Genomic DNA, 27,697 nt, shown 5'->3' with positions numbered 1-27,697 from the left:
TCGAACTCAGAAATCCGCCTGCCTCTGCCTCCCAAGTGCTGGGATTAAAGGCGTGCGCCACCACCACCCGGCAAACATCACCTTTTCAAGTCCCATCACAGCAGACTATGGGGTAAGTAAGTCGAGTCCTGCATACACTGATCCCATGTTCACACATCTACAGTTCTGTCACTGGACAACAACCCTGAATGAGGCAACTATTCCTAGACATCACCAAGAGTTTTCAGTCCCAACAACAGCTTATCACAACACACTTAGTCAAAAGAGCATGCATTTTGTAAAAAAACAAATTACCTCAATTTACAACATATTGTTTTTGCAAAAACAATAGCCTAGTGGTACCTCTATTTTGTAGCAGGAAAAAAAAAAATACACAGTTGACTTTGTTTCTTGAAAAGCAGAATGATCCCATTAACAGATAATCTAAGGCTGATAAATCCAAACACATATGGAACATGAAACATATCTGAGGATATTTAGTAACTGTAAATAATGGAGAATTATTTACGATAATGATTTGTAAAACATAAAAGGGTTAAGCTGTGTTTTGAAAAACATAAAATTTATTTCTAAACTGGCAATTATAGCAGTTACTTAAGACTGAGGGTGAAAATGTACACCTAGCTCTGTATTATAGGACACCACAAAGCTTTCTCTCTTATACGAATACACTGATAGATAGATCTTATCGAGGTACCCGGAACTCCATTTTTATTTTATTTTAACCAAATGAAATTGTCAATATCTTAGCTCAACTATGCATAAATACAATATTATACTGTTTATATAATAAATACATATATTTATTTCTTAGCTCAACAGAAACAATGTTATATCATATAATAAATACACATATTTATTTTCATTTCAAAAGCCAGTAATTTTTTATTTTTATCAAATGTGCACACAGCGTGCTGTTGAGATGGCTGAAGAGGTAAAAGCATTAGCCAACAAGCCAGATGACCCTTTGATCCCTAAAGCCCACACCAAGGGCAGACAGGACTCTCAAAAGTTGTCCTCTGACCTCAACACATTTGTTGTAACACACAACGAATACATATATACATATACACATACATATATAGATATACACATACATAGAATTTTAAATACACATAACTTCACGACATAAACTAACTAGAGATAGCTTCAATCCAAACATCTTCCTTTTAAGTTCAATAAAGTCTGGCCCTTAATCCAGTATCTACTGCTAACAGCTTTCCCCAATATTATAATTCAGGATATGACTTCCTCAGTTTTCAAAGTCACAGAACTAAACAAAACATAATATTTTGTTTAAGCAGAGCTAGTATCAAATTCAACACAAGTACTAGTCTACAAGCAGTTAACTACCACAGTTGTCCAAAGAAACTTTGTACAAATTTTTTAAAACTCAAATATACAACATATTTGTATTCAATACAAATATAACATTTTTTTCTTAAAAGGCAGTCTCTAATTAGAATAAGCAGGACTTGACTTGTAGGGACAGCTAGCTCAAATAAGAACCTAAGTATGAAGACCCAACAAAATCAAAGTTATTATAAAATCTTTTAGAAAGATGAACACAAAAATAAAATGTGTCTGAGACTCAATTTATGTGCATTATCTATTTATTTTGTATTTGTGGGTATGGATACCATAGCCATAGCACACATGGAGATTGGAGGACAACTTGTAGAAGATGATTCTCACCTTCTACCATGTAAATCCCAGGGAGAAAATCCAGGCGTGTGTGCGTGTGTGCGTGCGTGTGAATCTAAGCCAGAAGCAGTGTGTGTGTGTGTGTGTGTGAATCTAAGCCAGAAGCAGTGTGTGTGTGTGTGTGTGTGTGTGTGTGTGAATCTAAGCCAGAAGCAGTGTGTGTGTGTGTGTGTGTGTGTGTGTGTGTGTGTGTGAATCTAAGCCAGAAGCAGTGTGTGTGTGTGTGTATGAATCTAAGCCAGAAGCATTGACACACACCTGTAGTTCTATCATTCAAGAAGCTGAGGCAGGGGAATCATGAGCTATGGGCCAGTTTGAGCTACACAGTGAAACTCTGTCCCAATTTTTTTTAAGTTATATATATATAGAAACTATGTGAGTGTGTAATAGTCCACATTTTACCTGCTTGGTTTTTTTTTTTTTTTTTCCCTTCCTAATCTCATTGCTTTTAGTTCAGATTTCCCAAATTGTGTTCTAGGAAATTTAGTAAGTTTTCCTCAAACATGACGTTTCATACCATATAGCACTACTGAGGGGCTTGGAATAAGGAGAAAGGTGAGAGTGAACTTCCGCAGTGCTGGAGTTGCACACTTGCACTACAATCCCAGCCCCACGGTAAGTAGCCGGCTTCTCATCTATGACTCACAACCACCTGACCTTCTCTAAAGGCACACACTACATCTCAGGGAAACTGGTGTTTTATACAGCACAAATACAAGTGTCTGCTTTGACCATGAGTATCAGAGAGCATCAGAATGGAAGTGGAGCAGAGAGGAAATCCACCCGCCCTCACCTTATCAGGCCACAGGTCCCCTCTTAACTCCGACAAACCCATTTGATCAGTAATTTCTAGTAGGCCTGAGCAAGAGACAATAAATAGCCTTTACAAAAGAAAACACTCTTCCCGAATACTTTACTTAACACCCCTGTCAGCTGTCTGGGTGCTGATGAGCTGAGGTGTCCTTCCAGGTTCATTTAGTCTGAGCCTAGAGCAGAGCTTACAGAGCTGCAGGCTTCTCTCCATGGCATGCATCATAGTGGACCTCACAGAGAGTCACTGGGAAAATGCCTATCCTCAAGAGCAGAGGGGCTTTTACTTATACATGGTGCTTCTAATCAGAAAGGAAAGATCTGTAGTTCATAGCTGAGGCATAAGATTTAAATGGAAAAGGCGACGATGCATTTTAAATGGGCTGAGGGTGGAGCACAGTGGGAGAGTCCTCAACAAGCAGGAGGCAGGGTTGGGGGGGGGGGGGTATCATAAAATTCTCTAGCTGTGTTACCTGGGTCTGCTGTCTGTCTAGGAAAGTAAATTGATTTCTAGTTTGAGCAATGCACAATGCTTACAAATATGGATTTTAAGACCTAACCCCAAGCTGACTCTGGTTTAAACTTCCTTTATCCACTTTGTACTTTACTTTTAGTAAGTGTACAAACTCTTCAGAAATGTAACATTGGCATAAACTATCAACCAAAGGCTACACCTTATAAAATTAAAGTTACAATCTTCACATGCGTAACTCCCTAAGATGCACTCACTCCTTCTCCCTGTCCCTATTGACTTTATTTTCACTTCTTGACTAGGAGTTATTGGCTGCTTTAGCTCTGTTTAGCAATGTACAGGCTCAGCATGTTACTCTATTTACCTACTGAATAGTACAGATGAATCCTTTCACCTCACCTCAAGCCATTCAGAAAAGGCCTCCTCACTGACCTACACGGTAGCCACTAGCTCACAATCCCTAAATGCATTCATGTCATTTAACTGATCAAAGTTAACTGCTAGTAACACAAACCACTCATGTAACTAAAGGGCTTTACCTAACAAGAAAAAAAAAGTAACGCAATTCACAATGTGACTGCAAAGTCACTACTGTGAATACTTTACTCAAGTCCCTGAAGACCCCGAAAGTGAATGCAAAAAAAAAAAAAAAAAAAAAAAAAAAAAGCACTGGGGGCTTCAGATACAAGAAACACAGCACCATAGAAGCTTGAGTACAGTTTCAATGTCCAGGTTTTCTAAAGAGCACACCAAGTTGCCCTACAGCTGTAACTATGGCTAGAGTAACTATGTTCCTGCTGTCTATAGATGAAATACTGTCACATTAAATACTTCCCTAAACCTTAGAGCGAAAACTAATTTTATTTATTTTTGTTTATAGGAGATTTTTCTTGAGAAAGGTTTTTTTCTGTGTAGCCCCAACTGCCCTAGAACTTACTCTGTAAACCAGGCTGGCCTTGAGCTCAAGAGATTTGCCTGCCTTTCCCTCCCAACTGCTGGGATTAAAGGCATATATGACAATGCCCAGCTAAAACTTCAAATTTTTGTTTGTTTGTTTGTTTCTTTGTTTGGTTTTTCAAGACAGGGTTTCTCCATATAGCCCTGACTGTCCTGGAACTCACTCTGTAGACCAGGCTGGCCTCGAACTCAGAAATCCGCCTGCCTCTGCCTCCCAAGTGCTGGGATTAAAGGCGTGCGCCACCACTGCCTGGCAAGATTTCAAATTCTTAAATTCTTAACCCAAGTAATAACAAACTATCTAATTCTTAGTACAAAAGTAAGGCAATAAATAAATAAAATTTACCAAGTAAATAACGCATTGGTCGTAGATATACTTGGACATAGAATTAACCATGTGCAACTTCCAATTACACTTTATTAAAATCACTTGTGAAACCATAATATAGTAAATTTTATCAAGCACATTCAACAAACCCAACTTTTTGGTACTTGAGTTTCTTCATAAACAGAATGTGGGAAGCTACACTTTATCTTCCTTCCCTTTCTTAGACAGTCTGACAACAGCCACTGTGGCTGAGATGAATACGCCAAGAACGATGCTAGACAAAAAAAGATAAGCATTCAAGAGCTAATTAAAACGTAATGTTTTATTTTACGTATTTATTATTGGAGACAGTGTTTCTCTGTGTAACAGCCCTGGTTGTCCTGGAATCACTCTGTAGACCAGGCTGACCTCCAACTCAAGAGATTAAATTTGCCTCTGCCTCTCAAGTGCTGGGATTAAAGGCAGGTGCCTTCACCACCCAGTTTAAAATACAATTTTTTATAAATGATTTACTTTTGGAAACTGTCAGCAGGCACTTACATTTTTAAAAATTAAATACCAGGGGCCTGCAGAAGTGGCTTGGCAGTGGAGAGCACTGGCTGCACTACCAAAGGACCCAGGTTCAATTCCTAGCACCCACATGGCAATCACAACTGTCTGTAACTGCAGCTCCAAGGGATTCAACACCCACCCACAGACACACATGCAGACAAAACATCAACGTACATAAAATAAAAAATAAATCATTTAAAAATAAAACATGAAATACCAGTGTTGAATAATCAACTGGATACTCAATTTTGGGCTGAAAATTATTGTTGTAGATAATCTATAGTTGAATGAATGTATATTTGATACATTTAACCTAACTTCTGGCAGGCTACAATGTCTCTATACTTAATGACTATATTTATACCAAGAAGAACGCAGAACTGTTAAAACATGCGCATAGCTACTGTTCTTACTTGCCTGTATGTATGGTATGTAGCTATATAAAATGGTGCTAGTCTAAGAGCTGTTCATTCGATTCACTGTGTAACTACAGGGGAATGTAGACAAGTATGAAACTTGGACAGAGAGCTAACAAGAGCAATGACAGTCTTATAATATGTCCCATGAAAAAGCAGCTCACATTAAATACATTTGTGTATACATGGTCAACATGTGACTTAGAATTGATACTGCAAAGCAAAGGCAGAGTGGCACAAGCTTAGACTATCAGAACTGAGATGCTGAGGTAGGAGGATTGCCCCTTGAGCCACACTGACAGAGATTCTATCTAAACAATCAAGAAACAACAAATAACAAAACCCCACTCAATCAAAAAATACCTACCAAAATACAATGCATCAACTGCTTTATCAGAGACTATGGCATTATTAAATCTGATCTAGCAGAGAGTTAACTCACCAAGTCACTTCATTCCCACACCTTACTGAGAAGGCATTAGTTGTTGTGGCTAACTAATAAATTTACTGTTAAAAAGTTTGGCATCTGGCTTGCCAATTAGTTTTATATATATATATATATATATATATATATATATATATATATATATATATATATATATTCCCAACATAATATGTATTCTCTAACTGCAGTATGCCATCAAGGAAAATTCTATCAAGGTTGGTAATACTCAATATTTGACCATCCTATTTCTTTGCAAGCCATGCAAATCTTCACATGGTTTTATTTTCCCAAACAAATACTTCCACTCTTTCTCAGTAGCCTAGCTACAGCCATACAAAAGCAAACCAGGAGAGTGACATATGGGGAGAAAACAAGTTTAGCTAAGGACATAGTTCAAAACAGCTCTAATAAGAACATAAGGCCCAAGTTGACCCAAGAACAATGTAAATACTTAAGACAATTTTGAAAGCATCCGGTTAAAAGGAGGAGCCATCAGTACAAGTAATGTGTGACATAATCCTAAGACTGAAATGACAACAGGAAACACAATACTTAAAATTACACTTGTAAAAGAAAAGAAGTCCAGGTATTTCATTAATTATGTGAAGATTGTTAAGATGAATGCAAATTTTACAGAAAAAATATACATCTCATCAGCTATATGTACCATTTAGCACTGAACACAGATTTTTAATCTATACATTTAATGAACACTAAGCATAACTTTAAAATATACAATTAAAACATACAAAATACTACAAATATTTGTGAATGATTAGTACAAAGCCCTAACATGTATTAGCACAACCCTCTCAAATTCTCTCAGTATCCGAAATAGAAATAATCAAGTGATTATCACTTGATTGGTATTAAGCTTTTCTATTACTAACTCAACATCTTGAGAATGTTTTTTTATTTTACCTTTATATTTAAAAAGGTACTCTGACACATATGCTATCACAGACACTCACCCTGGTGTATTCTAGAGTTCCTATGGAATTCACTAACTGCCAAGTTCTGTGAATTCTTCAGCAAGAAGTCTGAAGTCAATCTAAGGCAGCCAATAGGAAGTACACCTGTGCAATTACCCTGTTTCCTATTTCAGAATCCTGATTGCTATACAGAGTGACTAGTGCATTTGAAGCAATATGAAATTCAAATTATACAGAAACTACATTACAAATATAAAACAGGCTATCTTGTAATGTCACCATTACCAAAATTTATTAAAAATATTAAGATCATTATTTTCATTTTAAGTAACTAAGGTTACTGTGGGTAATCAAAGAAAAATAAAGGTTCCCTTCAAAAAAAAAGTACAACATGTAAGTATAGAAGAAAATCTAAGAAAATAACCACTAGGTTACAAAATATATTATCTAGACTAAATCATATAAACAAAATAAGAAATTTATTTTCTTGAGTAAGGAGTCAAAACATAAAGAAATGAAAAAAATTCCAACCATAGTACCTGGTTTCAAACCATCCCCATATTCCTAAAGATACTGAATATTTTTAAGTTTCTCAAAAATTCAATTAACAACAAAAGAGTTTAAAACATCAATTCTGGTCAGCCAAGGTACCTACATTAGATTATTTATGTAAAAATATCCCATTGAAAACGCACTGAGTAACAATTCCAAGCAATAAATTTCTTGAAACAAACAAACAAACAAACAAACAACACAAAACCCAAGAAAGCCAGAATTGTGGGCGGTTAAGGAGTTTCCAAATAAAGAAGGGGGAAAAAAAAAAAATCTTCCCATAGGTTACAAAGTTTCATTAAGTATCCTAAGCCACCTTCTCTTCTGGCCCTCAGTGGCTATTGAGCAGCAATAACAATGTCACAAAAGAATGTTTACAAGATAGGATGTGGGGTGTCACCTGTAATGACTTTGTTTGAAAAATACAAATGACTGTATTTTAACCTGAGGAAAATTTCAGCCTCCTGCCATCTCACTTTATTGACAGCAAATGCTTCTCAGACTGAAATGAACAAGGGACTGGAAACTGTTCAGAGCGCAGATTTTGTTGTTGTTTAATCGCCCCTAAGTCCCTCCTTTCCAAATACTGTGGAAAAGTCACCACTACTCACCGCAAGTAATACTGTTTTAAAGCAAAGGCCGCGTTAGAACAACTTCTGGGAAAGTTGAAGTCTTCAACAATCTCTCCCCACTGATTCTTCTCAGAAACCTGTTAAAAACACAGGCACACTTGTCTGAAAGTGCCCAATCCAAGAAAAACCTACCCTAACTTGGAAGCTAAAAGCCCCTTCTGCAGAGATCTGTAATACCTAAGGATCAGTGGGTGTCTGGGCTCGATCCACAAGAGTTACTAAGCCAGGGCTGCTTGAATCACTGTGTTTTCACCAGAGAGCCCTGTATTTAGCAGCACTTGTTTTGTTTTGGGGGGGTTGGTGGGTTTGTTTTGTTTTTGAAGCCCGGACAATAACCAATCGCAAGTCCCTCTGTCGCCCCCTTTTAAATCTCAACGCGGTCCGTTTGCACTAAAGAAAAAAAAAAAAAGTTCAAAAGGATCAATACTGCTCCGGACAGCGACGTCCGCGGGCTCTGGGGGGGGCCGGGGCCGGGGCCGACTCGGATCCCTCTCCCAGATCTATCCATCTCCATAGGCCCTTCTTTGAGGCCTACAGCTTCTGCCTAGCCTTGAAGCCTAAGATGGCTATTTGCAGACAGGTCCTGCTTTCTTTTGTTAGCTGTAGAAAGCCAGGGCGAGCGGGCCGAGGCTGTGCCCCCGGCCGCCGGGATCATTTCGCAGCCGATTATCGATGTTAAACCTGCCCGCGCTAATTTTGAGTTGCACGAAAACTGCTCAGAGTCTGTGTGTCTCTGTGTCTCCGCCTGTGCTAGAGCGGCAGCCGCGGCGGCGGCGGCGGCGCTGAGTCGCGGGCGGGCGGGCGGCGCGGGGCGGGCGGGCGCGGGGCTCGGCGGGCGGGCGGGCGAGCACTCCACTCGCCCGCGCTCCCCGCCGCGCCGCTCAGACCCCGCGGGGCCGGCCGGACACCGGGCAGGGCGCTCCCCGCCGCCGGGCCGCACCGCCCGCCCAGCCCCGCGCCCGCCGCGCGCACGCGAGCCACCAGGCCGAAAACAGCCCCGCCGCCGGCCGCCTCCGTGCCACCGGCTGCGAGCGCCGAGAACGCCGTGTGCCCCGCCGACCGCCCCCCTGGCCCCGGGCGCCGGCTCCCGGGCCGGAGCAGACTTTTCCGAGCAGGCCAGCGAGAGGGAAATACAAATTAAAACTTCCACTCACCTTCGCGAATCCGCCTAAAGTAGTGACTCTGGTGTAGAGCCCGTGAAGATCCAGCTCCTTCCCACCCACCGCAGGGATCTTCTTAAACGGCGACCTGCGGGCGACAGAAAGCCCCGCACTTGTCACCGGGACCCCGCGCCCGCCGCGGGCCCCGTTCGCCCCGGCTCGCCCCGGCGCTGCCCCCCCGGTCCTGCTCTCACCCTCTGCTGTGGTGGAACTGCCGCAGCTCGTCCAGGAAAGCCAGTCCCTTCCTCCGCTCGTCCGGAGGCGCCTTCCCCGTCGAGTTTGCCATTATTTTGCCAAAGGAGGTCTCCCGAAAACCCAGATCGCGGTTCAAACGCGGCCCCCGCTCCCCGCGCTCCCTACCAGCGCCCGGAGCCCATTCCTCGGCCGGCGGTGGCGGGGCTCAGTCATGGGCCGGCGGTGGCGGCGGCGGCGGCGGCGGCGGCGGCGCAGGGAGGGAGGAGGGAGGGGGAGGAGGCGAGGAGGAGGGGAAGGAGGGAGCGGGAGGCCAGGGGGAGCGCAGGGCCGGAGGGAGGGGAATTTCTAAAAAAGTTTAAAGAAACGGGAGCGAAACTAGAGGGGCAGGCGACGGGCGGCCGGGCGCGGAGCCGCGGGGCGAACGCGGCCCCCACCCTGCCTCGCCGCCTCCCGCGGCCCGGCTCTGGCCGCCTCTCAGCGCCGCCGGCCCTGGCGGCTCGGCCCGGGGACGCGATTCAACATGGTGCTGCGGCCGAGGGCGCACGAGCCGGCCGGGGGCCGGGCGAGCGGAGGCGAGGGGCCCGGGCGGCCGCAGGCCTGGGAGTTTCGGCGGCGGCGGCGGCGGCGGCGGCGGCGGCGGCGCGGCGGGGCCGGGGCAGGCGGGGCCGCGTGGGGAGGGGGAGGTCTGTGTGGTGGCTTGTGGAGAGCGGGGTGACAGCGTGGATCCGGGCCGCGGCTCCGCGGGGCCCTCGCACACATTCACGCGCGGCGGCGGCGGCGGCGGCCCGGGCGTCCCCGGGCACAGGCTCCGGCGGCAGCCGAGCCGCTGCGCGCCGCCCGCCGGCCTGCCTGCCTGCCCGCCAGCCTCCCTTCTCTGCCGCCGCCACGGCCGGGCCGCCAGCGCCGCACAGCGCCCCCCGAGGGCCGGCCGCGGCACTGCGCCTGGCTCCACACGGTCGCGGCGGCTCCTCGCGGGGAACAATAGACTCGGCTCGCCCGGCTTAGGGTTCATCTGCAATGTGCAGCACATTTCACACGCACACAAAGCGGGCGGAAAGGGGGGCGGCGCGGGGAAACGGCCACTACCGGTTGTTCCGGGGTTAGGGGTGGAGGCGATGTTCGTGTCCCCGGCGGCGCCCGCCGGGCCTCCCGCCACACGGAGGCTCGCCCGGCGCAGCCCCGGCGGCCGGGGAGAAGTCCGCTCGCCCCCTCTGGAGACGTTTCTAGCGGGAGGCGTCGGCCTCCGGGCTTCATGCTAGAATGAAGCCGGATGAGCACATGGTCCGTGATGGGGCCGTAAACTCACTTCGCCGAACTGTGGGATCAAATACGCTGGGAACTGCCTGCCCTACTTTTGTGGAGATAGAGTAAGGCTTTTAATTCGTCCCCCCTTCTTTGGTCGGTTTGGTGCACCGACCCGGAGGTATGCAAACGGTAATCGCTCCTTTTGAGAAATAACCTCCCAACTTTGAGAATAACATTGCTTAATATTTTTCTGCACTAGTATCTGAAAAAGAGGGCAAAATGTTTCCCCTTTCAGTTTTTCTGTGGTGATGCTTTTAAAAAAAAAATGTGAAAATGGGGAATTCAATTTTTTTATATTAAAAAAGAGGTACCGCTTAAATTTGCATTTACCGGGGTGTTGGAGCCCTCCCCGATCTACAAACGTTGAGCATCACGCTTCTCCTCGGGTGTATTAAGATTCCCATTTTAGAGACAGCCACTACTGGCAAAGTCACGAGCCCAAGGTCACAGGATAGTAAGAGTCTGGATGGGTTATTTCAGGTAGTCTTTCCGATGGGAGCACCTATCGGGTGACGGGGAGGGAAAAGAAAAAAAAAAAAAAAGAATTATGTAATACAGCAGAGCGTGCTTCCGGTACTCACTCTAGGAAACGGATTTATTTCCCAAGTAAAGTTTATGTCTTCAATGGGGTCGGGGATAAGGTGTGGCTAGGAAATTCCTGGCACCCGAGGACCAGTGAGTGCCTCGCAAGCCTGTGAGGGGCGGAGACCCTGGCCGTGGAGGAGGAGAAGCCGGGTGGCCCGGCCTGAGGCGAGGCGCGCGGGTGGGGAGGGCCGGGCTGGGCCAGCAGCCCCTTCCCCCGCCGCCTCAAGGGCAGTGGCGAGCGCGGCTGGCCGACCGGCCGGGCTGTGCGGGTTCCCTGCGCGCCGCACTTGCGCACGGCCCCTTGCGTAACCGTCAGCGCCGGGGATTCCCTAGAGGGGGGTCACTCTCTTCAACCATTACACACAGCCGAGCTCCGCCGCGCCTCACAAAATGGCGGCGCCCATGGATCCCGCGGCGGCCGCTCCCCCGGCCCCATTTTGTGCGAGGCGAGAGATCTGTCAACATGGAATATACCTCCGCCGAGGATGCATCTGACCAGGGAAGCCCGGCGTCAGGGAGCGGAGCCCGCGGGGACCGCGTGGCTCGACGTCGGCGACTGCCCGCCACCCTCGGGCGCTCCGTCCTCTTCCGTCTTCTCTGGGCGCGACGGGAAGGGTAGCGGAAGGCAGAGGCGGGCTGCGGCCGGCCGCTCCGGGCACTGGCGGCGGGGTGACAGCGGGCCGGGATCCGGACGGACGAGGACCGGGAGGCCGCTGTCGTCCAGCGTGAGCCGGCCTGTCGCCCTCGCGCGTGCCCGCCGATGGCCGCCGAGGCTTCGGCTCCCGGAACGCGGAGTCGCGATGCCGGCGGTGGCGGTCCAGGCGACCCGGCAGACCCGCTCTGCAGCCGCGGGCACCGCGGGGACGGAGGCGGCACGAGCCCTGACTTTTAAGTCGTCGGAGCCCAACCTGGGACTGTATGTTGTTAATGTCTCTAGGTGGACATCGGAACGACCTTCCGTCCCACCCTTGCACTGGGCAGGCCTGCTTGGCTTTAATTTTCAGGTCCAGGAGCAGATTGGAGGGATGACATGTTGGCACTTTACGAGGGCCAGGTTGACACTTCGAAGGCAGCGAGTGCTATGAAGTGTGTACGTATCCACACACGTACCTACCAGCAAATTTGGTTTTCAGAGCAAGTATCAAAGGCTAAGGGCTTGGAGGGGATCTAACCTTTTAAAGCTTTTTCAGGAATTTTAGGATCGCTTTCTGTAGAAGAGGTGTAATCCTCAAAATGGAGGTCTAAGTATACTGATGGATAGAACTTAAATTCTTAACACTTTGACTATATACCCTGTTTAAAGTGAAAACAAACCTAAAAGTTGATGTTATCAGACCACTCAGCAGTTCAGTTTTCCTGAGATCACAGGGGAAAATATGAGACAAAAGTTAACTATCAGTGGTTATTTGCTTGAAAAGGAAAGACTTAAGGGAAGAGGGGAATTTTCTGGGTTTCTGTGTCATCTTCCAGTTGCATCAGCCATTGTGCTTGCATGGTTCTGTGGCTCGTTGAGATATTATGGTGGCACCTGCGTATTTCCGTCTGAGTACAGAACAGTAGCCTTCTTCTGCACACTGCTCCTCACTGAAATTCCACACCCCATCTTCTGCCCCGCCCCATTACTGCTGCTGTCCCATGGAACACCAACATAGTTCTTGGTCCCGTCTCTTCCTACTGATGTCTTTCATCATATTTAATAAGTTTAGTTACTACTGATCTGTCTTCATCTCTTGCAAGGATGGCCTAATCTTAGCATTCACCCAAGCAGCAGGAGAATATTTTTATGCTTTTGTACTAAAAGGAACCCCAGTGGATAGTATCACATTTCTTATTACCATACTACATTCCCAATAGTGGGCAGCATAGAGCAGGTGGAGCCTACAGACATGTTAGAGATGTGCTGACAGTTTTACAATAGCTATTCTCTAACTAATTTGATGTAAAGTACAATATAGCTCATAGCTTTCAAGCATTAATGAAAATCATTCCCTTAAACATTACAGCAAGAGCGAACATTGTCCAAACCTTAGTATAGCTTACTGTTCTGATGAGAAATGTGACAGAGACTTTATGCTAGGAGGAATGTAAAGTGTGGTTTTTAATCGTGACTGCAAGTTCTAGTCAGAGATTCCTGCTATGTGGATCTTTGTCCCATATCATCCGTTTGCTTCATCAAGAATTATAAAAATTTCTTTTTCTATGACATGTCAAAAAAAACCATACCCAATTTTAAATTAAGCATGTCAGGGTTGTGATTTCAAGGGGCAAATTAACTTTAAGTGAGGAATTGGGCATGTCGACTCAATTTTAGATTTTTGATTTCTTTAAGGTCTACAGAAATGATTTGGTTGGGTGAACAAGGCTTTTGCAGTGAAATTGGCATTTCTTTGAAGATGACATTAAGAACTCTTAGTGAGCCCTGAGAATGCTTTTGTGGCTGGCTGCTTTTGTTGGAATCTGCAGCGGTTGTACCTGTGTGCCAAGTTGTCTCTGAAAATTTGATTACAACTTCCAATAATAGAGATGTCCTTTTCCTTCTGATGGTGGGTCTTGGCAGAATTAATAACAGTTTTTTAAAGGTGAGGAAAGGTTTTATTCTACAGAGTATGACAGTTTTAATGTAGATAGACGCTCTTGAATCTTCAGTTGACATGTTTCCCAGATGATTTGACACAAAAGGCTCTGGTAAGCTCCGGGAGAATTTTGCTCATTGTCACTAACTATTAGAAGTTAGTCTTTATACAAAAACAGTGTGATTTTATTTAAAAATAAATGATCGTTTTCAATTTGGAAAATTGTAATGATTTAATTAGAATATTAAACTGTATGCATTTATAATAATACACCCTGGAGGTAGCATTCTCTTGGGCTTTGGCAGAGGGTATTGGCCTTAGATGTTTAAGTCACTTTTCTAATCCTAAATAGTTTAATGTGATACATTTATATGCATTCTTAAATATTTCTCTTTGGGTCATTGAAACTACTTAGTATGCAGTTTAGCATGTTAATACTTTGTTTAGTAATAACATCTACATTTGGGAGGGCATGTATACTAGCCAAGTAGCTCTTTATTGTCAGTGTAGATTACAAACCCACTAAGTAAACAGCTATCTAATGCCTTACTTGGTCAGGAGGTGGAGAGGGAAGAACAAGCTGACCCTCCAGAAGCCAGTGTTCCGGCACTGGGTGCTTCCTAACTGGCAGCTTTGGAGGACTGTAATGAAATATTTACACAATAGGGTTCCTAATTTTCGATACTTAAGCAGAATCTTTTAACACCGAGTTACATTCAGAATTCAGTTTCAGGCAGTGTTGGAGCTCTCAGCTGAGATCTCAGCCTAGTTCACTGAGATAGGATTGTGAGTTCCTTGACAGCCAGAGCTACATTGTGAGGCCCTGTCACAGATGGGGTAAATCAAAGATATTTTTAGGGGCAATTAGATATAATTCTGTATAAAAAAGCATCAAGGCATCATATCAACAGAGGGATCACAGTTGGGGTTAGTGTTTACTCAAATGTAATGTTCATAATAAGCACTTAAATCATACTCTTTGAAAACACAGATCCATGAGTCTAATAATTAACTTTATTTAAGGGAGCGGCGGGAACGAGTGTTCAGTGACTGTTTTACTTACACACACACTACTGAGCATTGTTCCAATGAATTTTCATCTTCTGTTTCAATTTTTTGGTACATTGACTCCCCTCTACATCGCACTTTGCTATTAATTTAAAAAATTAAATCCAAAGACATATTAATTTTGTATTTAATGCAGACTTAATTCTTGACTAGCTGTAAAGCTTAAGGAATTGGCAGTCCTGTTGGCAGAACAATAAAACAGGAATTAGGCTGAAGTGCAGAGCTGTGTAATAGGTGTCATGAAGCCTGTAGTTTTTCTTTCACTACATGAGTTAGAGTGGTGTTGACTGATAATTGAATCTTTTTAACTCTTCTGTTTCTTGGAGACCTTGATTACCTGTTCATCTGTAGCATCAAAATGGAAGCTTAGTGAAGTCTTCTGTAAACAGAAATTCAGATGTCATAGTAAGATAGCTTTTTGGTTTTTTGTTTTTGTTTGTTTGTTTGTTTGTTTTTTGAGACAGGGTTTCTCTGTGTAGCCCTGGCTGTCCTGGAACTCACTCTGTAGACCAGGCTGGCCTTGAACTCAGAAATCCGCCTGCCTCTGCCTCCCAAGTGCTGGGATTAAAGGCATGCGCCACCACCACCACCGGGCCAGACTTCCTTTTATTATCAATGTTGATAATAGTATCAGGTAGTGTTGTGTTTTATAAAAAGAAAGAAAAGCCAGGGATGTGTTTGGTGGAGGCATGCATGGTATGGTGTGGGGGAAGGGGATGCCTCAGCGGGCCCATGCTGGGGCATCCCTTCCTCCCTGAGGGACCAGCCACAGGACAGTAATAATATAGAATAGAGTTTATTCAGGGCAGGGGAAAGGGAGTTAAGAGGAAGGCAGAGCGGGGTGGTGGGAGAGAGAAGAGGAGTAGAGGCCCGGCCATAAGCATGTGTAGAGGGGGAAGAAGGTAAGAGAGCAGGAACAAGAGGAGAAAAGCAAGAGAGTGAGGAGGGGCCAAGCAGCCCCTTTTATAGTGAGTCAGGCACACCTGGCTGTTGCCAGGTAACTGTGGGGCGGAGCCTAGGCTAAATGCCAACAGGTAGCATCAGTAATTGTTGATGGGTTTTGTTCCTAGCATCTGTTCCTGCCCTATTTAAAGGCATTTTTACTCAGTCATTGGGGTTAATAAGTTGAACGATAACCCCCTTTTTCTGGAAATTAAAGAAGCTTCCCTTTCATTGGAGTATTTGAGACTTCCCTCTATTCCCATGGAAGTGACTCTGCCTTTAACAGTGACATTAGCTAATCCTGGTTGTCTTTCTGCTCTGATGAGCTCAGGCCACCAGAACTAGTAGGAGCGCCATGACTACAGCCATTGGGTCAGATTTACTACACCTAGCTCCGTCCCTCCCCAGCTCTGTTCTGTGTGGATTTCTAAAGACTTGAAAGAGCAGTATCTTCCCAGCTAACTAAGAGATTGGACGTTCGGTCTGTGTCTAAGTCGGAGGTGTGCTCCAGCCTGTGAAACAAGGTGTGGCCATTTAGAGGGCACTATAGTTAGTATGCATAAAGTTCAAGCTACTTGCTAAAGACATAAGAAGCTTAGGAGATCACTCAAGATTCTTTCTGTTAAAATGGTGTTGACCCCTGCAAAAAAAAAAAAAAAAAAAAAAAAAAAAAAAAAAGCAGTTTGAAGCTTTAGCTAAGGAAAACCACTTAGTTTACCAAGTTGAAATAATTAAAACTAGCAGACGTGTATTTGTGTGATAGTCTTGAAAGTTCATGTTAAAGGAACCTAGCTATTATTTTGGTTGTTATCTGTCTGGAAAATACATGTATAAAGGATTGCATTAATGAAAAGTGCATTTCACATTTCATTCCTTGCCTCATATGAATGTAATAACATGAGATTTTTTTTTCAAGGACAATGTATGGGTGACATTCAACAAAGTGCTCCGATCGATGCTTTGTGGCGAGTGCTGCCGCTGTTTGCTGCAGAATCTGAGGGTCATGGCACAGCATTAGCCCAGATTTGCTTCTGTAGATTTATTCACAAAATACTTTTATCTTTCAGGTTTTTGTGACTTGTCTGTGGCCCAGTGTATAGTTGAAGCCTTTTTTTTTTTTTTTTAGCATGGTCTCATATTATGTAATTCAGGCTGGCCTTGAACTCTATGATGTCATCTCAACTGCTCAATTGCTGGATTACGGGGGCATGTCCGCACAGCTGGCCGTAATTGGCAGTATAGCTGAAGTGGAGATTTCAGGGTTCTTTGGAAAGTCTATTGGTTGAGTAGGGCAAATAGTTGAAGGAAAGCTTAGTAGAAGTGGACACAGGTGAAAGACTAAGGCAGACTCGTGAAGGAACGTTTGGTTGAAGCAGACACAGGTGAGAGGATGTTCTGCTAAAACAAGCAAGGGAAAGGACATGTGATGAAGGATTCTTTGCCGACAACACGAATGTAGTGGTCCGCCTTAGTGCATAGTGGGCCTGCATTTGTCAGAACTCCATAGAGGAACACACCAAAAAAACCCTTCGGGTGGCGTGCTGCAATTTCTGGCTGCTTCCTTGGACTCTGGCTGATTGGCAGAGTGATGTCAGCTGAGACAGGTGCACATGCTGAGACAAGGCACGTGCTGAGGCAAGACCGGTGGAAGACATGTGATGTTTGAAGAGAATGTAAAAAGGGCTCCATGGACTGACAGAGACAGAGCTCGGCTTGCTGGTACAGATAGCTGTGCAACGCTTGTGGGTCTCATGTCTTCACCAATCTTCAGTTCCCTGAGAGAGACACAGCCAAGAACTTCTCCTGTTGTTCCTTTAGGTCCCTCCTGCTGACTGGAGCCGAGGCTGAGGCCTTAGCTGTCTCTGCTCAGTTGTTTCATTGCTGTCGCTATCCCGGCTCTACCAAACTGGACTGCTGGTGCACTCATGAAGTGTTTACAAATGGAACGAGCTGCTGCCTGCTGACCTGTGAACCGAACTGCTGACTTCCAGACAACACAGACAGCATCTGCTCCAAAGAATCTTTCTAAACAGGTCCACTTCCCCCGTATCCTTTCCTTTTCACTACCTCTGGTGGGTGGTGGCCTAAAGGGAGGTTAAAGCGTTTAAGAACCATCATTAAAAATAGGATTTGAAAAAAATTGAAGTTACATGTAGCTCTAGTGATGGTAGTTTGTAAAGGGACTGTTTTAGGTGTGTTTGGGGCATATGTGTTCACAAGGCTTTTTGATGCGTGACTTTGCCACTTTTGTTTTCTGTGCCACTGGGGCTTGAACTCAGAGCTTTCTGCCTGGTAGCCAAGCACTCTGCACTAATCTACAACCCTAGTGGTTTTTGTTTGGTTGGTTTTTGAGACAATTTATTTATGAATTAACACCTAGACCTTAAGCTAGGCTTGTTCCACAACTAGCCCATAACTCAATTGACCCATTTCTACTGTTCTGTGTCTGCCACATATGGTTACCTCTTCTCAGGTTCATACTGAGTGCAAGTAGTAAATCTTCCTGCACCCCACACCCCACTCTTATTCAGAGTTCCTATATTTCTGCCAGATGTTCCGCCTACCAGATGTTCCTGCCTTTGCTATAGGCCACTCAGCTCTTTATTGACAGGTGATACTTTTACGCAATGCACAAGAGATAATTATCCCTGCAGTGCTAGGCTTACAGGTGTGCACCACCATGCCATTAAAACATGCTCAAGTTCAAGTGTGTAAATTTGATATACCCTTTGGGAGTATTTAGATCCTTACATGAATAATTCTTGATGCTTAAAATCAACAACTCCATGCACGTATGGATACAGGTGGGTAGCATCTACATAGCTTATATATAGCATTAAGGTTTTCTCCTTTGACGCCAGGCAGTCTTGGTGCATGCCTTTGATGCCAGCCCTCTGGAGGCAGAGGCAGGCAGATCTCTGAGTCTGAGGCCAGCCTGCTCTGCAGATCACGTTCCAGGATGGCCAGGGTTACACAGAGAACCCCTATCTTGAAAAAACAGGAAAAAAAAAAATGTCTCCCTTGGTGCACTTCCTGCTGCAGAAAGAAAAGGGCATATTTAGAAGTAAGCATGTCCTTTTTCCCAACAATAATACTTAGACTCACACATTTGACTTAACTTAGACTTTGGGCTCATGTATAAAATGTAAATAGTTCCTAAACTAATGCTTTTTCTACTAAAGGTTCCTTCTGTCTAACTGATAAAAATCTGGTTTCTAAAATTAGATTAGCTGATAAGTAAATGTGTGTCAGTGATATATTTATCTAAAACATTTGTAATTAAAGAAAAGTGTATAAATGTTTAAGCAGAATCATCGATCCATGAAAGTGACAGAAAATTACCAAATAAACATGGGATTATGGAAAAATAGACTAAAAGATCTTTAAGGACTTATTGAATAATTTTAAAATTATTAGCTGTACAGTGCAGGATTTCTTAGCTGACAGTTTATCTTAGAATCCACATGGACATTGTTTATTAAGACTTTCTTTTCCAGTGTTCCAGAAACAACCATGCATTTTCATACTATGACTGCCACGTCCGTGCAGGTTAGCATCGTGTGCCTCTCTACAGTCCCACGCACAGTTTATAACTGCTGAGTAGTCAAAAGACAGCAGCCCATAGACCTTAAGGTCATAGCTGTAGTCCAGTGTAAGTTGAGAAAAAAAATTCAGTGGTTTGTTTGTTTGGGTTTGGTTTTGATCTTGTAGTAATTAGGGGCCTTAGCCCTTGCCTTGAGTATGTCTCCTTCCATAGCTGGCTGCACTAAAGTCTGTAAGATGGTAGTGAATTGGCTGTCCTCTCAGGAGTCAGCAGATCTAGAGAAAACAACCATATCAATCCTTTTGTTGCCTTAACTAATGTTGTTTCTTCTAACCTCGCCATAAAATGCCGATCCATGGAGCTTCCTGATCCCTACTCCCAAAGATGGCACAAAGGCCAAATGTATATTGGCTACAGTGAGCATGGACTTAGCAGTGAGATAGATAGATAGCTTTGTAAGTTACACTGCTCTGTGTCTCAGAAGACTGGAGCTGGAGTGTCACATGAGATCAGACTGCCAGCCTACTGTAGGCCGCTGAGCTCCCATGTGCACCGGACAAGAATTCAGAGACACCAAGTGCTCAGTGTAAGGCAGGTCCTTTTCATGGTTCCTATAAACATTATCTTGAGAAGCTGGTGCCGTATTCTGAGTATAAAGATTTATTCGCAGCTACTGAAGCATGACACCTGTTGAGGAAAGGCGCTGGTATGGTACCGGTTTCTCCTTTGATGGTTATTGTTTTCTGGTAAGTGATAGCAAGCCCAGCATTTACAGGACTATTGTTTTAACTTGAGATTCTGTAGCCAATAGTATAAGCAACATTTAGGTAGATAATCCTTTATGTATGTATTTATTATTTTTAATAAAGTCAGTTTCAGCCTTACTGATGCATACTAACAAGCCCAGTATGCTCAGGAAGGCCAGGGTGATGCTGTGCTCTGAATGTTTGTGTGTCCGTTCCTCCCCTGAGTCTAGATAAACTAGAGGTGATGTTATTAGGAGGCATGTAAATGTCCTGGGAGAATTTAGTTACAGGAGCAGAGCTCTCGTGACTAGTGCCTTGTCCAAGAGCCCCTGTGATGATGTTTCACCCCTGCCCTCATGAGTTACACAGCACAAAGATTCTGCCTGGTAAACTTTCTCCCTGGATGTAAGTCTATCGCTGTCCTGATCTTGGACTGGTGAGCCTCGAGCACTGGGAAGAACAAATTTCTGTTGTTTGTAAGTCTGCGGTCATTTTGTCAGAGCAGCTCCAGTAGTCTAAGGTAGGTGGCAAGAAGAAGCCTCTGTGTTTGCACAGTGCCCGTGCATGGTGGTCTACTGGTGATTGTTTGCCAGGCTCCTTCTATGAAAGAGAGCTATGGTCCTGCTTTCTCTTGTACAGTGACAGATCTCAAAAGAATTTATTTTTCAAGAAGAAAGCAACTAAGTTCTTGCAGAAAGTACTTGGTTCAGAAGGAGCCAGCCTCAGGAGTGGGTTACACTTAGTAAGAACTGTCAAATATGGCGGAGACAAGACGTTCCTGCTGAAGTTAGGCAAGTTAAAGTCCAGTCTAATTACTGAAGATGTGAATGTATGGCATGTGTGCAGTGTGTGCGTGCGTGCGTGTGTGTGGGGGGGAGGGGGGTGCGCATGTGTGCAGTAAACAATTTTTTCATTTAAAAATATCCTATTTCCATCAACTTTGGAGAAAAATAGTAGGAAAACACATTATTTAATTATAATTAATTTCAATTTCAGTAGAATCCCAACTAGATGTTACAATTTATAGCTTTTTAGACAGAGACGTGGTAAAAGCTTTGAATAAATCTGTAAGACTTCATAATCTCTTCAAACTATATTCCTGATTCTCAATAACAAAATGCTATTCCAAGCCTATAATAAAAACTTTGCCAATATCCTTGGTCAGAATCCAAGTTTGTTTCTGCCATCCTATGAAAGTACACAGGGCTACCAAAATTTCTTCTTATTAACAGTACTTAAGACATTTAAGCTGGATCTTTATGGGGGGAGGGAGCAAGTAAGGTGATTTTTATATGCTCACTGTCCTCTAGTGTTTAGCTTGGAGCCTAATTTGGAAAAAGCGTTCTATGTGGATGAGTTAGCAGAGGAAGCCAGTTGGTTAATAGAGATAAGGGCAACAACTCTGGGTTAAACAAAACATTGCTACAGCCTTAGTAAGAATAACAGTGTTGCGTAATAGAACACAGGGTATGCTAAGGATACACTGTCAGACATTTTAGCTCCTCCAAAAGTGAGTATTATTCCAGTTGCTTTTGACCAAGAACTAACCAACAGCCTGAGGAGACTCATGTGGTTTTGTGTAGGAGACAAGAATTCGTAAGTGAACACAGCAATTTCTACTGCTGAGGAAGAACAAGAAGGCTCCCTCTCACAAAGTGGTTCTCAGTCTTCCTAATGCTGCAACCCTTTCAGTTCCTAAGGTTGTGGTGACCCCCAACCATAAATTTTTCATTGCTTCTTCATGACTGTAATTTTGCTACTATTATGAATTGTAATGTAAATATCTGAAATGCAGGCTCTGAGATACAATTCCTATGAAAGGGTCTTTCAACCCCTGAAAAGGGTCATAACTCATGGGTTGAGAACCACTGCTCAATGGGTCACACATATTTTGCTTTTTTTTTTTTTATCAAAGCAGTTATTATTATCTTAAATGAGATGGTATAGTGCATAAATAAAATGGAATATTACTCAACTTTAAAGAAAAATGAAGTCACAAAATTTGCTGGGAAATGCACAGACTTACAATGTATGTTATGCAAGAACACCCAGTCTCAGAAAGAAAACCACATGTTCTGCCTCATATACGGATGCTAGCCTATAACAGATGCATGTGCACTAATGGTGGGTGTGTGTAGTGAGGAAAAGGAGGCCAGGTGTGTTAAGTGACAAGGACAGAACACAGGTAAGTGACACATGGGTTGTGCAAGAGTACAGAGCTGATTCTTTTATCTAGATGTTGCCCTGTCATGAATTTGGGGTGGTGGTTGCTTTTTCTTTGTGATGGATAAGTTCATAAAAATGTAGTCTATAGCGTAAAACTCCAAAGTAGAGTTCCACAGCTTCTGAATGCTGTTCTAACTGTATAAAAGCTCACTGAGATGCATAAACTTTGGGTTTGAACAAGTGCTTGTTTGAATGTCTGTGTTACTGTAGCTAAATGATGCCTTTTATTTGCAAGTTCTTTATAATAAAGTGATTTATAAAAAAAGAGAGATGAAATAGTCTTACGTCTTTAAATAAGAAAAAATAGAGCCAAAAATGTATGCATGTATGATCATGTATTTGTAAGAAAAGATGTATGCCGACTTTTTTCTTTCTTATTAATAAATAAGTTTGTCAAAGACACTTTCAGAAATAAGTTGATTATATTATATATCAGCATGGCCACAGAGCTGCTAAGGCAACAACCAGCATTGCAGACCTTTAAATCGTGTTATTTTCATAGGATATAACAACACCCAAATTCAGGTATTTGACAAGACTTCTTGGTTTGAAAGACTGTAGGAAGGGCTATCTTAAAGAAAATGAGCCTGTCTGCTCTTTTTGTATCTATAGGGAAATGGGAATATTCACTGTTTTTATCTTGCTTCCCCCCACACACACACACCTTTTTGTTATCAGTTTGGGTGCATAAAAATGGAGTTCTATTAGTTAGCATTAAGAGGAAAGACGAGGTGCTGTCTTAAATTTCAGTTGGCAGAAGGATGGTGTTGGCAGGGGTGGAAGGGCTTGCAGTGCTTCCTTGTAAGTAAGCAACATTTACCCAAGGCTGAGATGTCTACCCAGAGAAAGCAGATCTTAGTGAAAGAGGTTTTGAGTCATCTATGTTTAGATTTGGGGACAATTCTTCATCTTCAGAGGCCTAATTTACAGTTACATGTACTTGTGACTTTGGAACTCTTCTGTCCTTAACCCCCACACCTCAAATTATTCTTCAAGAACTTACAAATTCAGTCTTTCATATGTTTTCTAAAAATGTGAAAGTGTTAGAAGTTGTTTTCAGCGCCATGGGACATATGTGAGAGTGTTTCTTAACAGGTCGGTGTTTCTCATCTGTTTATTAGTGTTAAAGGAAGATTAGGTAACTTTGGAAAATACTAAGTAAAACTCCACTTATTTTCTACAAAACTTATCAGGACATTTAATATTCTCTTACTGTAACTTTTAAATATGCTCGTCATTATAGGACGTGCATTCCTGGGGAGAGCTGGCCCTGAATATTACTGAAAATTAAACACATCAAAAACAAAAACTCACACACACACACACCCCCTTTACTGGAATGGCCTCTGCTCACCACTTATCACTGCAGTTAGCCACTGTGACTCTAAACACATTCATAACCTTAAATGGGTTAATACACACCTAATCATCCTTGGATGTCCAACTCTCAGAGCTAAGAAGCTTCTGTTTCTGAAATTAGCTATTATGGAAAACCATGCATTTTATACTTAATAGGGTAAGGTTTTTATTTATACTTATGTGTGTATAGTATTTTGCCTGCACATATGTCTGCACCTTTCTCTTCCTGATACCCAGGGAAGACAGAAGATGGTGTCAGATTCTCTGGAACTGGAGTTAGAGATGGTTGTGAGCCACCATGTGGGTCCTGGAAATGTAGCCCAGGTCCTCTGGAAGAGCTGCCAGTGTTCTTAACCACTGAGCCAGCCATCTCTCCAGCCCTCCATGATCAGGGTATTTAGTTTTTCATTGATGATCATTTGTTCTTAGCTGTTACACTGTAAACTGACACAGAATGGATCTGTCAACCACTGACTGACACATTGAATCACAAGTGAGTGATTGAACCACTGAATCACAAGATTCAGAAATAAGAAATGCCTGGTTTGTTATAGTTCACTCTTAAATGCTTTTTTTTTTTTTTTTAATGTTTTTTCATTCTTACCTGTTTATTAAACTGTTGTGATCTCAGTCTTCTCAGCCCACAAAGTCTCAGGAATACCCTTGTACGCCCATCCCTACCTTGTCACGGTAAAGGAAAATCACTAAGTCCATCTCTGGTGAAGGGACTCGCCTGTGGCAGGCCTCTGAAGAGCGCTGACTCAGTGCTACGTGTGCTGTGCACACAGAGGGCACAGAGAGCTTTGCCACCTCTCCTACTAAGGTAAAAGGGAGACATAGGGGCCCTTAGGATAATCGCATGGTTTTGAATATCCCAGTTAGGCAATCAGGTCAATATTGAAGACCTTAAACTATTAAAAAAAAAAAATACTAGGGGAATAAAAAAGCAGAGAAAGAGAAATTATGAGTGAATTCTTGAATTGCAGAAAAAAATATAAGCAGGAAGGAATACTATCATTAAGTCAGTTCAGAGATGGACACGTAAACTAATGTACATGAGAGACGGCTGGCTCAGTGGGTAAGAACACTAGCAGCTCTTCCAGAGGACTTGGGATCAATTTCCAGGACCCACATGATGGCTCACAACCATCTCTAACTCTGGTTCCAGGTACCTGAATTATACTACTTTTTGGATGGCCCTTAATAGAAAGTATGAAAATGTTATTAAGATATCCTTTTTTTTTTCTTCAAAATTTTATGAGACTTCCCCATGTAAAAGAGAAGTTTGAACAAAGTCTGGTAGATTTAAAGGTTTTTTTTTTTTTTTTAATAGAAATTGTAATGTCCCTGCTTGAAGGCATTTTAAGATAGATAGGAGATATTCACAGTAAGTGAATCACCCAGTCAACAACCACATGTTTTCTTACAATATGAAAGGGCTTGACATGGTGGTAGGATGCCCAATCTATGTGAGCCCATTTGGTAAGGATAAAGAGAAGCCAGAAAACTTTATTAGACCTTGTCTGAGACTTGCCCTCTTTCCCTAATGGGTGATAGTCTCGGCATTTCCTGTTGCTGTCCAAAGGATAACTACACACACAGATCTGTTCTACTAATACTTGGAGACCCCTTCCACAGCTCCTGTTCTCAGCCTCCTCCTTCCCCCACTCTTCTCTCACATGACACACACACACACACACACACACACACACACACACACACACACACACGCTTTTAATCCTTTAAGTTGCTTTGAAACTAAGATCAAGAGAGGTTAATATGGTTGTCTTGACAACATCAGGTTAGACCTGGAAAGTGAGTTGGCTCTGTGCCAGTGCCTTATGTTCTCGTGCCTCATGTTACAGCAGAGCCATCTAATTTATGGCACATGAATTGCATGGGTATACTTCTCTAATAGAAAGTTCAACATAAATATTTCAAGGTCTCTGGCCCCTCCCAGCAATGGTAGAATCCACGGACCAGTTGTTGTATATTCCCTTGGCCTCTTTTTCTTTTGCTTGTGTAATTTCTAGTGTGTGTGCACATACCCATACCATCATTGTGTGAGTACATGTATGTGTATGCTATGTAGATCATTTTTGAGTGATTTTTTTTAATATACCTGGTTTGTGTAAACACGAGTAGATTACTTTTTACAGACGTGTACCTTACACTCGCCTGCTGCCTACCCTCCTCTTGTAGCTTCATCTGATACTTTTCCATTATGTAGTCACTGCCCATTGCAGGCTACCTTCAAGACATTTCTATTCAAAAATTAAAAGTGTACAAAAATAATTTCAAGCTATTTATTGAAAATGTGTAAAGGAGTCTTTGTGTGATTATATTGCATTAGCTGAAAGAGCTGGATTGCATGAGAAAGGATTTTAGATACAGTAGACAAAGCTCTTCAGTGTCATTTGTTAACTTGCATATTAGTTTATGTTAAAGGTGTTTTGGTTTTGCTCCTGTTGCCCCTAACTGGACTAGTACGTCACTAAGATCTCAAGTGTTTTTAAACTTAAATAAGGGTAAGGCTTCCCTTGAAATTTAGACATTAGTCTGTAACACTTTCCCTGTGGATTTAAAGCCAGCTCTGAAGGAATCTTGTGCGTGCAGAAATAAACCACAGCTGTCAGTCATCCATGACTTTTTTAAGTGTAAGAAAAAACATGTATTTGTTTTATAGTTGGCATGGATACAACCAGTAATGAGAAATGTCAAGAATTCAAGGTATTTATGATTAGTTAGTTGACTCTAAGCACCTCTAGAGTCAGTCATGGATCATGTGACTTTTCTATTAAAAAAAAAAAAAATCAAACCTAGGTTCTGACTAGCCGAGTGCACAGAGTAATAGCTACCCCTGCCAGGCAGTTGTGATGCTAGTGTCCAGAGTAATGCCTACCTCATGCCTGGCCGTCACATATGGTAGTTATGTCAGTCATTCACACGTTTCTCATTTGGTCTGGTGGACAATGAGCAAGTTTAGATTTTTTAAAAATATGATCAAACCCTGGTGCTGAAGTGTTTTATAATTACTGCTTTATATTTATACTTTTATCTAATTAATATCTAAATGTACAAGAATTATTTAAAAATAAAAGTTCTTAATCTTGTTAACTCTAATACTGGCTTACTTTGAAATGTTGAATGAGCAGTTTTATATTCTAGCCTTATTTCTCCAAAAGTAGGATAAGATTTTTTCATATATAATATTAAGCAGTTTGAAAACCCTAGGTATAGCATGCTATATTGTTTGAAGTGGTAACTATTCAAAGTATATCCTAGAATGAAATGATTTAAATGGAAAGAAGTAGTTTAGAATTTAAAAATATCTTTTTTCTATAAATGATATGACTGTAAGAGCAATCTTTTCAAAACTATAAGTCTTCATGTTTCTTGGAGAAAAAGAAAACTACACATAGATATTTGTTATTCCGGTATTTTGAGTCCACAGTGGCAAACAATGACCTCGTTGTTTAGATCTGAGCCTACCAAAACATTAAATATTAGGGCCAAGGTGATTTCTCAGTAGGTAAAGTTCTTGGAGTGTGAGGTGGGTGTGGCAGTGTCTCTGTGATCCCAACCTTCCAGAGTGGGAGAGCAATCTGCTACCTAGACTAACCAGATGGGGTGAGCTCTGGGTTCATTGAGGGAGCTACCCTGCCTCAGTAAATAAGGAGGAAAGTGATCAAGAAGGTCACGTGACATCAACCTCTGATCTCTATACACGTGCCTTTGCATCCGCACGTGTACACACTCCATGCATGAACATGCTTGACTGCATGGCCCACAGTTATGAAACTTTGGGAAGGATTAGGAAGTATGACCTCATGGGAGAAGGTGTGTTACTGGGGACAGGGCTTGAGATTTCAAAGGACTTGTGCCTTCTCTGCCCCGGTTTTTGGATTAAGATGTGATGCTCTCCCCATGCTCCCTGCCACAGTGGTGATGGACTCCCATCCCTCTGGAACCCTCCTTCTGTAAGCTGCCTTGGTCATGTGCTTTATCACACAACAAAGAAGCAACTGACACAGACCCTTACTGGAAATGAAGTATGCGGCGGTAGACATTTCACCTCAGAGGGAAAAACAATTCATGGAGTAAGAGGAGAGTCGGGGAGTTTTAAATGAAATGAAACCAGGTGAACATGGAGACTTATAAATTATTAAAGAAACTAAAACAGAAAAGGGGGTA

The 27,697-nt window shown here is 43.0% G+C and overlaps 3 protein-coding genes across 3 annotated transcripts in view; 2 read left to right on the top strand and 1 right to left on the bottom strand.

The window, feature by feature from the left end:
• Positions 1–9,609, bottom strand: part of Arid2 (AT-rich interaction domain 2) — a 124,991-nt gene extending 115,382 nt beyond the window's left edge. The window contains exons 1-3 of the mRNA XM_034516309.2: positions 9,155–9,609; positions 8,955–9,048; positions 7,780–7,877 (exon numbers count right to left, since the gene is read on the bottom strand). Of these exons, the coding sequence (XP_034372200.1) occupies positions 7,780–7,877; positions 8,955–9,048; positions 9,155–9,246 (284 nt within the window). The 5' untranslated portion in view covers positions 9,247–9,609. The remainder of the gene's footprint in view (positions 1–7,779; positions 7,878–8,954; positions 9,049–9,154) is intronic.
• On the top strand, positions 9,367–26,626 carry LOC143434253 (uncharacterized). The gene is made up of 3 exons (XM_076912316.1): positions 9,367–9,377; positions 9,517–10,522; positions 17,447–26,626. Exons 1-2 carry the CDS (start codon positions 9,367–9,369, stop codon positions 10,412–10,414), a joined length of 909 nt encoding a protein of 302 aa, XP_076768431.1. The 3' UTR covers positions 10,415–10,522; positions 17,447–26,626.
• LOC143434151 (uncharacterized) lies at positions 10,520–22,546 on the top strand. The gene is made up of 2 exons (XM_076911955.1): positions 10,520–12,135; positions 16,755–22,546. The coding sequence occupies exon 1, from the start codon at positions 11,531–11,533 to the stop codon at positions 12,128–12,130; it is 600 nt and encodes a 199-aa protein (XP_076768070.1). The 5' UTR covers positions 10,520–11,530; the 3' UTR covers positions 12,131–12,135; positions 16,755–22,546.
• Positions 26,627–27,697: the final 1,071 nt, after the last annotated feature.

Source organism: Arvicanthis niloticus, chromosome 13, assembly GCF_011762505.2.
Source record: "Arvicanthis niloticus isolate mArvNil1 chromosome 13, mArvNil1.pat.X, whole genome shotgun sequence".
NCBI classification, from domain to species: domain Eukaryota; kingdom Metazoa; phylum Chordata; class Mammalia; order Rodentia; family Muridae; genus Arvicanthis; species Arvicanthis niloticus.
Note: the sequence above shows the minus strand (reverse complement) of the source record. Positions and strands in the feature narration are given on the sequence as shown.

Excerpts from the sequence above, each read along its gene's own strand:
- LOC143434151 (XM_076911955.1), top strand. The coding sequence starts at position 11,531 with ATGCATCTGACCAGGGAAGCCCGGCGTCAGGGAGCGGAGCCCGCGGGG.